The sequence below is a fragment of the Rhynchophorus ferrugineus genome, unplaced genomic scaffold (genome assembly GCF_030347505.1).
Source record: "Rhynchophorus ferrugineus isolate W39M unplaced genomic scaffold, kcgeb_rfMv2 rfM7, whole genome shotgun sequence".
Taxonomy (NCBI): Eukaryota; Metazoa; Arthropoda; class Insecta; order Coleoptera; family Curculionidae; genus Rhynchophorus; species Rhynchophorus ferrugineus.
The window spans coordinates 2149269-2160733 of NW_027472586.1; the positions used below are offsets into that span (position 1 = coordinate 2149269).

An 11465-nucleotide genomic window follows, 5' to 3' on the forward strand; every position below is an offset into this window, starting at 1 on the left:
ATACTATATATTTTTACGATGATATATCCAGTGGGTTGACTTAACTTTTGGTACTACCATCCCTATTTAGTCCAACACTTACTTAATAGAATCAACATACAACAAAAGATTTATAAGAGTCTCACCGGTCATCTTCCTCCGAACATAGAAGATCCCTCGTCGGTTCTACACCAACCTGTTCAATTTTGAACTCACTGGGCCCGATCACTGATCACTTGGACGATAGCCGACGCCGTACTGCGTCCATCAATCACCGATTACCGTTAAGAATCCTCTTTTTTTCTCTCTCTCTGTCTTCGCGACCCGCGTATTATTGTTAATATCTGTGAAAAGCCACTCTGTTGCCGAAAGCCGAGCGGTACCAAGGCCTAACTGTTTCCGAGTACTAGCCAGCGTACCATCACGCATTCGGTACCAACGTAGGAACGTCGAAAGTCACTAGCGCGACGGTACGCGGTCGGCGACGGGAGAGGGGGAACGATTTGAGGTGGAAATCAGGTTTGATAGGTTGTGGTGGTCGATGTATTCTATTTTTGCAGATTGTGTTCTTTTGCGCCAGTCCATTTTGTTTTGTTTTCAGGCTAGGAGACTCTGGGGTGTAAATATGGGGTTGCACTAAAACATCAAAACAACTAGTAATCCAACGCACCGAAAACAAAGTTCTACGATTAATTAGCAATGCTTATCGCTACGTCAAACAAAAAAAATCAACAAAAATCTGCACAATGACCTCGAGATCAAATGGATATACGAGGTAATCCAAGATTTCGCCTTAAAACATGAAATAATGTTGCTAAATCTCAGCAACGTGGAAGCAATACCTCTACAGGGCCACACGCAGAAAATCAGAAGATTGAAGTAAACCAAACGACAGGAACTTATTTAATGTATAAGTGTCATTCTTGACTTTAGCTCAAATAGCTTAGTTTTATTTTAATTTTAACAATAGTTAAAAATAAAAAAAATTGATATTGCTAAGGCACCCTCTTGGTGATTTATATACAATTAAATTAACTAAAACGTTGTTAATTCCATTTTTTGAGGTTCCCGATGTATGTTACATTAATCGTAAGCCGCGAAGTTAACGATGGACGTTATTTAGACCAAAGATCTTGCTGAATACAGAACGTGCGAGTTAAAACAATTAAAAAAAAACAATGCTCAAAACTTATTTCCAACAATACCACCTCTACCAAAGAACCCATCTTGACTTTTTGATTCCCCACCTCGTATTACCTGGCCGAACAGTTTACCTGTCACAAGCGCAGGTAGAAACAGACGCTCATTCTCTTGTCCGACCCGACACAAGCCCACTCTTACCGGACCGCTGTCGTCGAACAAAAACGAAAAAATGTGACCTTTTGGGCCGCTGTATCGAGACAGGTCTACGGTAAACGGTGAACAGGTTGTTTTGGGTGATAGGGAGCGTAACCGAGACGCCGAAATGATTGGCAGTGACTATACCCTGGAGTTAAATAACGTGTTCTATTCGGGACAGGTGAGTAAACCTCGTAAATTGGCATTTTTGTTGTGATTAGTTGAGGTCATTTTGACCATTTCCTGTTCAGAAACACTTACGTCGCGTCAAAGTTGAGAGATATTGCGGTAAATAGTAGAACGTATGTTACATCTCATTTACATTCGTGCAAAAATTCCATTTATTGTCTTTGTTTTCTGTAATGTGTCATGTTTAAGTGTAAACCTCGCATTGCATTCGCAGAGCCATCGAAACATCATTTCTTTTACTTTTCCTGTGTAATTCAAGTGCTCATCGGTACAAACTTGACGAAAACCTATTGAAGAAGACACCTGACGAATGAAACCTTCATGAATCGTCGACTCAATTGATGATTTTTATCAAGCTTTGAAAAAAAAATGGTATATGGTATAATCCAATATATAGAAACTTCCAAACCACCTGTCGTATTGACCAAACATTACCCCTTCCGATTATCATTTATTCTAATCGATGCCACGTAATCTGGCCGAAGAGAACTTTAATTTTCGCCAAAACAATCGGGAACTGATAAAAACAAAGACGGTGATATGTTTACAAATAACACACTCAAAGCCCTAAATTGATTTAACAAAGTGCTTCAAAATTAATTCACATTCCTTAAGTTAAAAAATAATCAAGCTTAGATTTTTAACAAAAAAAACATTTTAAAATAATACATGCATATAATAACCGTTTTAACTAAATAAAAATCAAAACCTTATTTAACCTATCTACTACACGCATGTTATCCAACTTTTCGATACCATTTTTGTAGTACTATTTGTCCTTGGCTTCAAAATAGGCCTCAGTTTCGTCGATCACCTCTTCACTTGACGAAAATTTCTTCCCAGCGAGCATTCTTTTGAGATCTGAGAACAGGAAATAGTCGCTGGGAGCCAGATCTGGAGAATACGGAGGATGAGGAGGCAATTCGAAGCCCATTTCATGGATTTTTGACGCGGTGCATTGCCTTGGAGAAGCAGCACTTTCTTTTTCTTCAAATGCGGCCGCTTCTCGGCGATTTCGTCCTTCAAACGGTCCAATAACGCTATATAATAGTCGCTGTTGATGGTCCTTCCTTTTTCAAGGTAGCCAATGAAACTCTTGCGTTGTCCCACGCTTTACAGCGGGTGCATCGTGTGCAGTCCACTCGGATGACTGTCGATTAGACTTCGGAGTGAAATGATGGATGAAAAAAAGATATGGATTTAATTCTAGTAGCGCCATCTATGTGTCAGGCCGGGTACTTTTCGATTGACCTCATAGGTGATTTGACAAAAGTTAACTAAACAACAACAAAAAGTTATTGTCCCCGTCGAGAATCGAACCCACGACCTCCGTTTGGGAAATAAACGCTTTAACCATGACACTATAGAAACAGTTGTCTACAATATTTTTAGGAGGTCTTATGCGCTATATTTAGTGCTTAAAAAACACACTGAATGGCTTTTGCACTGAACGACTTCCGATTTTCCGTCACAATAGCTCAGTAATAACACTATATCCAAATATCTGATTATTTTAGATGAAAAATTTGTGAAAACTTTGTGCGTGTCTTTGAAATTTGAGCGTTTCCCTCGATTACCCCCTCCCCGCGCCCCCTTCTCCCCAACACATCCTGATTTGGTTCAAATGGGACCACCTCGCAAACGCACTATTTCACAAATTTGTTCTTTATTGGGCCATCGGCCCTATCTCCGTCTCTTGTGAAATAATGTTTATACATGTCACTGCTGTATTTTTTATTATATGCGCCTCACTACACAACACTACACAAGATCAGATGGTTTGATTCTTTTGAGTCTGTGTCCTGTTCAATATTCCCATGAGAATGGGGTTTTTCATCATGCCCCCTTGTAATTCTCTTGATTTCTTGACTGACTGTGGGTATCTGAAGGTCTCGATGTAGGTAATCAGTCCTATAGCATTCGGCTGCGCCCACAATATCTCTCGGGGCTTCTTTATCTATCTCTATTTCTCTATGTAGATAGTGTAATTCGTCTATTTGACAATGAAGATATAATTTGATTGTTCTGGTTCTTCTAGGTGGAACCAGGAACATGTGTACAACGAATGTTCGGCAATATAAAAACCGGGATAATCCTGAAGGATGTCTCGATGACCGTCCAGTCGGGAGAGGTCCTGGCCGTACTTGGATCGAAAGGTATGACCGTCGTTATCCCCAGAATTTTATCTGACCGTCATCTTCTTCAGGTAGCGGTAAGAAAGCCTTGCTGGACGTGATATCCAGACGGGTCCAGGGCCCCATCAGGGGACAGATATTGCTCAACAATCAGCCGATGAGCCTCTGCCTTTTTCAGCAGAGATGCGGCTATGTTACCCACAAATGTGACCTCATTCCCGGACTAACCGTTGAGCAGACTTTGTATTACACACCCACAAGAGTAAGAAATTTTATTCTGCGTTTTTGACTGTGCTAATTGTGGTTTCTTTGAAGCTAACAGGTTATCTGAAGAAGTCCAAGGTGAAGCAGGTCATGGCTGACTTGGCTTTGTCCCAGGTCTCCAACAGATGCGTGGAGAAGCTGACCAAGAGCGAATACAGGCGACTTATGATCGGTATACAGTTGATTAAAGACCCAGGTAATCGTTGGATCCTCGATTGGTGATCAGTGTGACCTCATATAACCTTGCTCTTGCAGTTATATTGCTCCTAGATGAACCTACGTGGGACTTGGATCCTCTTAACACCTATTTGGTGGTGTCCATCTTGTCTAATGCCGCTAAAAAGTACGGATCCGCCATAGTCCTCACCATGGAGAAGCCCAGATCTGACGTATTCCCTTTTCTGGATCGCGTCTTGTATCTTTGCTTAGGTAAATATGTTCTCTAATGTTCGAAATGGTGCCATAACAGTTTCTGGTGTGACAGGAGATGCGGTATATGCAGGAGGAACCCGACAAATGCTGGAATACTTTGACGCCATCGGTTTTCCGTGTCCCCAGTTGGAAAATCCACTCATGTACTATCGTGAGTTGTCGTAAATAATTAATGGTGTCCCTGGAATAATAATATGGAACGTTTCAGTGTGTTTATCGACGGTGGATCGCAGATCGAGAGAGAGATTCCTGGAGAGCAACCACCAGATAGCGGCGTTGGTCGAGAAATTCAAAATCGAAGGTGGGGCCTACAGGAAGGGAACCTCCATCAGTCCCAGTCACGTGTCCGAACACCCGAAAATGCCCCTTTTGTTGGGGAAAATTGGATCGATGAATGTAGCCTGGACTGTTTATATGTAAGTGTTGAGTTAACTGGGCTTTTAATTGCATCTGATTCTTCAAGAGAGAAACTTCTCTTCTGCCGAGTTTCTCTGGAGGAGGATAGGAGGATATCAGAAAATGATGTTGTATTAAACGCAAAATGATGAAAAAATTAATTAAATTAAATTATTACATGTGATAAGATACTCATAATACACATACAGGAAACTGCCAATCAAACAAGCAAATGTACTGGAGGCAAATGATATTGTTTGTTAACACTGATTTTCTAGTGTTAAAAGTGTCTAATAAGTCAGCTCACTTTTGCACTGTTATTTATCAAGAGTTAGATTTGATGAATCAACTGTTTCCAGGCGTACGAAGGTCACTATTTATATTTCGGGAATTGGCAACACTGTTGTCATGTGAGTCCATCTGACGGTTCCATCGTAAAGTTTAACGTTTTTGATGATATACGTACTCGGAACATTTTGTCGCACGGACGCTATTCGTTTATTTTATATTTGGTTGAAAGTTTCGTCTCGGCAAAAAATAGAACTGAATCGTGAACGTTTTAGGAGTGCATCAATCAACTGAATTTGACTTTTGGCGATGAAGCTCCATCAAAAAGCACCGTGTATCGCTGGTTTAGTGAATTCTATCGTGGCCGTACTTCGCTGTCCGATAAGTTTCGTGAAGGTCGTCCAAAATCGGCTGTTATGCCAGAAAACATCGACGCTGTGTGCGAAATGATTAAGCAAGATCGTCATGTCACCTATTGTGAGATTGAGGCATCCCTATGCATTAGTTCCACCAGCATATATGCGATTTTATGAACACTTAGCTGTGCGAAAGTCATGTTCGCGTTGGATCCCACACAATTTGTCAATCGCTCAAAAAAAGGCTCGTGTCGATTGGTACAAAGAAATGCTTAAGAAATTCAATCGCAGTACTACGAAAAACGTTTATAAAATCGTGACAGCTGACGAATCATGGATATATTCGTATGACCCCGAAAGTAAGTAGCAGTCGACTGTATGGGTGTTCCAAAATCAACCAAATCCAACAAAAATTGTTCGCGCACGAAGCACTCCAAAGAAAATGGTGGCCTGTTTCTTCGGGAAAACTGGTCATATTGCAACAGTACCTCTAGAGGATCGTAGAACAGTGAATTCCGGTTGGTACACAACCATTTGTTTGCCAGAAGTCTTCGGTGAAATAAGGAAAACAAACAAGCGACGCCGGATTGTTATTCATCATGACAATGCGAGCTCTCACACATCGGCTCAAACAAGAGACTATTTGAGCACTCAAAACATCAAATTGATGGGTCATCCGCCGTATAGCCCTGATTTGGCACCCAACGACTTCTTTTTGTTTCCATCCATGAAGAATAAACTGCGTGGTCAACGATTTTCGTCGCCCGAAGAAGCTATTGAAGCGTTCAAAAATCATGTTTTGAAGATACCTCATTCGGAATGGAATAAATACTTTGAAAATTGGTTTAAGCGTATGCAAAAGTGTATCGATCTTTGAAAAACAATACAAATATAGTCGCAGTTTAACTATTTGTTTTTTTCCTATTCCCGACATATAAATAGTGACCCTCGTATATGTTATGGGAATGATTTAAAAGAAGAGAAAACGGTTATCATACGAATTGGCTAAACATTCCACTTCAAACCCTTTCTGAATCGCCGTTTCATTACATGCTATTATAAAAGAAAAGTTTCCTGTGTCTGACGATGAAAATTAGATCCACAACGACAATCCCAAGCCCAAAAAGTCATGGGTTAGCTCAGGAGAGTCATCCACATCAACATTAGAGCGGAATATCCGAGGCCATAAGGTCTTTTTGTTTTATCATAGTAGAATGCGATAAGGCAACAATGATTCTTTTGCTGGTTTTAGGAGACTATTATCGGCAACACTGTCGTTCAAAAAAGCTGGCCTGAGACAAATATTTCTCCGATTGTTCCTGGTCCCTCTCTACTTCTTCTTCCTCTGGATCTTCTACAACAAAATGGAGAACTATCAGCACACCTTCGTCACCAGAAGCGGCTTGATACTGAACAGTTTGTGCGGGGTGTATTTCCTGGGGATTCTGAATACCGTCTTGTTATGTAGGTGTCTTTGAGCTTTGGAAGATTAAGAGTAGTAGTGATTTACGTGTTTTTTTTTGTTACAGATCCCATATATCGGACCAGATATTTTCAGGAATCCCAGGAGGGACTTTATGGAGGTACCATATTTTTGCTGACGTATAATTTGGTGTCTATACCATTCTCTTTTATATCGGTCATGGCGTCATCGGCTATAATATATCCGTAAGTGTTACTTGTTGAGCCTAGTCTTGGCCATATCATCCTTATTGGTAGTTTGGGTCCTTATAAATGATAGTGAATACATTTTGAGGCATTACTTGTACTATAACGCATCGGATATTTTCGTAAATATAATAAGTTGGGATAAAAATGAAGTGCGTGCTTTTGATGGGTGGCCTTCTGCAGCTTTTCTGGTGAAACTGCCACGTCACTGTAAAATTTCAGATATTTCTGGTCGAGAAACTATAGAAGAAGCAAGTGAATTACTTTTGGAAATACCAATCAAAGGAGTACCAGTGTTTTTTAAATTGTTTATCACTACATAGTATAAAACAAAGTCGCCTTTTCTGTCCCTATATCCCTATGTGCGCTTAAATCTTTAAAACTACGCAACGGATTTTGATGCGGTTTTTTTTCAATAGATAGCGTGATCAAGAGGAAGGTTTATATGTATAATACATGCATAATATATTAAGGCAACATTGCTAATTTTAGAGGTTTCTAACGTGATGTCGTAAATTAACCTATTTTTTTAGGCTTATTTAGCAATTAGCAAAAACGCTGCCTAACCCTACGAGTTAGATCAAATTAATGTACTACAGTATTGTACACCATAAAAAGGTCTACAAAAAAGTCCGCGATGGTATATGTTTATCTTTTAGGGATAACCCACATTAACCATTTTTATTGTTTACTTTTTACGTGAGAAAATGGCTTATTTACGAAGCTATTTTAAGCAATACGGCATTAATCCTTATCGAATTAAGTACCTTAAATACAGTGTGCAATTAATATAGATCAATATGGTTCCTTACAGCATGTAAATTAAACAAATATTTTCGGAGATATTACAAATTTAAAATTTGCGTTTAAAAATGTGTAATGTAATAAAAATTGTATGAATTTAGATATTCCAAAGATAGCAGGAAATCTTCATAGTAAGTATAGGGGAAGAGGAATTGTTTTACTCCAAATTTAATGCGTGCAGGCCAAGGGCAGTAATGAATGAACCAAAAATACTGGATCGATTTTAATCATGTTTTCATTGAGTGACATAGGCATATATATTTTATGCCCGTGCAAAGTCGGAGCGGGCCGCTATGTTTTTATATACAACGTTCATATTTTTTCTGTCAGAAATTCGTTCATTTATTAAAAATACACTTTTTCTTGTCTAACGTAAAAACTTGAGTTTATATAAAAATTATTATAATACCATTCGATTCAGCGAAAAATTCTTCATAATCTCTGTAATTTTCATTAGCCTGCAATTATTTAAAACGAAATGACAGCAAAAATTATGAAAATAGCCAAAAATCGCAAATTTTCACGACTATGTATATGGAAAAAGTTCCAAAAACGTTTACCTCTCAGATAATGATGAAACTATCAAAATATATGTATTTTGACTTTAAAAGAACGAAAATCAATCTAAAACTGCGTCAAAAATTATGGTTTTTAGGATATGTGACATATACAGAAATTCGTTCATTTATTAAAAATACACTTTTTCTTGTCTAACGTAAAAACTTGAGTTTATATAAAAATTATTATAATACCATTCGATTCAGCGAAAAATTCTTCATAATCTCTGTAATTTTCATTAGCCTGCAATTATTTAAAACGAAATGACAGCAAAAATTATGAAAATAGCCAAAAATCGCAAATTTTCACGGCTATGTATATGGAAAAAGTTCCAAAAACGTTTACCTCTCAGATAATGATGAAACTATCAAAATATATGTATTTTCACCTAAAAAGAACGAAAATCTATATAAAACTGCGTCAAAATGTATGTTTTTTAAGATATGTGACATATACAGAAATTCGTTCATTTATTAAAAATACACTTTTTCTTGTCTAACGTAAAAACTTGAGTTTATATAAAAATTATTATAATACCATTCGATTCAGCGAAAAATTCTTCATAATCTCTGTAATTTTCATTAGCCTGCAATCATTTAAAACGAAATGACAGCAAAAATTATGAAAATAGCCAAAAATCGCAAATTTTCACGACTATGTATATGGAAAAAGTTCCAAAAACGTTTAACTCTCAGATAATGGTGAAACTATCAAAATACATGTATTTTGACCTAAAAAGAACGAAAATCTATATAAAACTGCGTCAAAATGTATGTTTTTTAAGATATGTGACATATACAGAAATTCGTTAATTTATTAAAAATACACTTTTTCTTGTGTAACATAAAAACTTGAGATTATAAAAAAATTATTATAATGCCATTCGTTTCACCGCAAAATTCTTTATAAACCTTGAAATTTTCATTAACGTGCGTTTATTTGAACAAAAATAACAGCAGAAGCTTTAAAAATGATAAAAAATATATATTGAAACAATCAAAATCTTGATATTTTCCATATTAAAATAGCGAACGATCTCGATGTATAAGTACTTTTCCACCATAATTCTGTTTTTTATTTATTACATTAATATTTTTAAATGTGAACTGTCCCTCTGAACACCCTGTGTATAATTAAGATTCAATACTGAAGCTTTACGTCGTAGGTTAGTTGGCAGTATGCAAGAACCCCTGGAATACCTTTATTTTTCGCTGATCCTCTGGGCTTGTTACCTATTCACCGAGCAACAAACCATGGCCATACTGATGATAGTGAAGGACCACCTGTCAGCAGCCATATTCAGCATATATATCACCTGTGTGTGTATCACGCTGGGCAGTGGAATGTTGAGGTAAGATCAAGTCAAATTTTTTCAAAAAAAAACCGTTTACATCCACGATTATCATTCAGGTCGATCAAAAGTCTCCAAGACTGGTTGTTCCATCTGACATACGCCACTCAAGCCCGCTACGCTGCCGCATTTCTCAATCGCCAGGTGTTCCTGCAACCGGACCTCCACAATCCCCTACCATTCGATGAAAAATACAATTGCACTAACATGAATCTCGTGGAGACGTCATTGTTGAATGGTATAACGAACACTTATTGCAGGTACCTGTAAATTTCCACAAAACCCGCCTCTTTTTGAGAATAACATTGATTTCAGATATGCCAACGGCCAAAACTACCTATCAGAACGATATACCAGAGATTCCTCCGATAACATCTTCAACGGCATACTGGATTTCGATCTCAACATCGGCATAACGTTCGCTTTCACCCTGGGAATGATAATCTTCAACATGTTCCTCTATCTCATACCCTTACCCGCCTTCGTCAAGGCCAAATTTCGAGAATAGTCCCCGTCTAACAACCCTGTACATAGCCCGGTTGATTTAACTCTATTATTTAGGTCTAGTTATATTTATTTTAGTTTATAAGAACGAGCCTTATCATCGTCCGTCCATTAAAATAGTCTTTAAGTATAAATTGAGAATATTTACGTCCATATATGTAAGTTTTAATTAGGTTAGAATTATTACATCACTTAGAGGTATTATAAATGCAATTATAGAAAGTATTCTTCATTTAACGATAATTTATAATGACATATTTATAATATATAAATAATACGATATTATACATATAAAATATGTTACTATTTTTGCTTGCTGTTTTATTTTATTTTATTTTCCTAATTTCGTTGAAAATAATAAGATATCAAATTAGAAATCTTGACTGTCATGATCAATTTATATCAATCTTAATATATCTTAATATTCATACAAACTGGCAACGTTGTAATAATAAAACATTACTCACTTTTTGAATATTTCGTCTGGACTCTCGGCTCTCATCCACTCGTAATTACGCACTGCATCCTCGTAACCATGACAACGAACTTGTTTGTTTACACAAGAAAACAAAAACAAAATAGCTTCATTGGTTTTTTTCAGAATAACACTTTAAATTGAAGTTTTGTGAACGTTAAGAAATTTAAATTTTGAGTTTAATAAAAATACTCCGTCACCGGTAGTAGAACTGTTTCTGTTGCATATAAAAAAACAAATTAAGAATATAAAGGATATTTTGAGACGCATAACATTCAGTTCAGTTTAAAATAAGTTGTTCAATTGTCAAGATAATCCACTTGACAGTATGTGACGCTTACTATTCAACTAAACCAATTGTAACAAAATAATTCAGCCTCGTAACCATAGTAATTAACTTGTTTACGTCAAAAACAAAACAGTTTCACTGGTTTAGAAGCGAGTAAAATTTAAATTTCGTCTGTCGATATAAAGAAAATATATAAATGTTGTGTTTAATAAAACATATTCAGTTAAAATAAATAATTTCTTGCGTGACAGTTGCGGATAGACAGTAAAAACTATTGGATGTCTGTAAAAACAAAATGATATTTAAAGGTATTTTTAAAACGTATCAGTTCAGTTCGTGGTAAGTGACATTTTCGATATTGAATTATTTATGCGAGGAAAAATTGTGCCTTCTTCAGAAGAAAATCTAAATATAAGGTAAATTAAATAAAAATCTAAAC

The 11465-nt window shown here is 36.8% G+C and overlaps 2 protein-coding genes across 3 annotated transcripts in view; one reads left to right on the forward strand and one right to left on the reverse strand.

Annotated features, from left to right (window-relative positions):
• LOC143200142 (ATP-binding cassette sub-family G member 8) overlaps positions 1 to 10860 on the reverse strand; it is a 46222-nt gene extending 35362 nt beyond the window's left edge. Inside the window, exon 1 of one of the 2 annotated variants that reach the window (XM_076410521.1) lies at positions 10730 to 10860. The gene's annotated coding sequence lies outside the window, so the exon portion shown is untranslated. Of the gene's footprint in view, positions 1 to 125; positions 710 to 10729 lie in introns of those variants that run through there. The other variant, XM_076410520.1, reaches the window with a different exon arrangement.
• Positions 1230 to 10573, forward strand: LOC143200143 (ATP-binding cassette sub-family G member 5). The gene is made up of 12 exons (XM_076410522.1): positions 1230 to 1498; positions 3545 to 3662; positions 3713 to 3903; positions 3957 to 4101; positions 4161 to 4334; positions 4390 to 4488; positions 4546 to 4753; positions 6630 to 6841; positions 6907 to 7045; positions 9573 to 9758; positions 9818 to 10018; positions 10074 to 10573. The coding sequence occupies exons 1-12, from the start codon at positions 1445 to 1447 to the stop codon at positions 10264 to 10266; spliced, it is 1920 nt and encodes a 639-aa protein (XP_076266637.1). The 5' UTR covers positions 1230 to 1444; the 3' UTR covers positions 10267 to 10573.
• Positions 10861 to 11465: the final 605 nt, after the last annotated feature.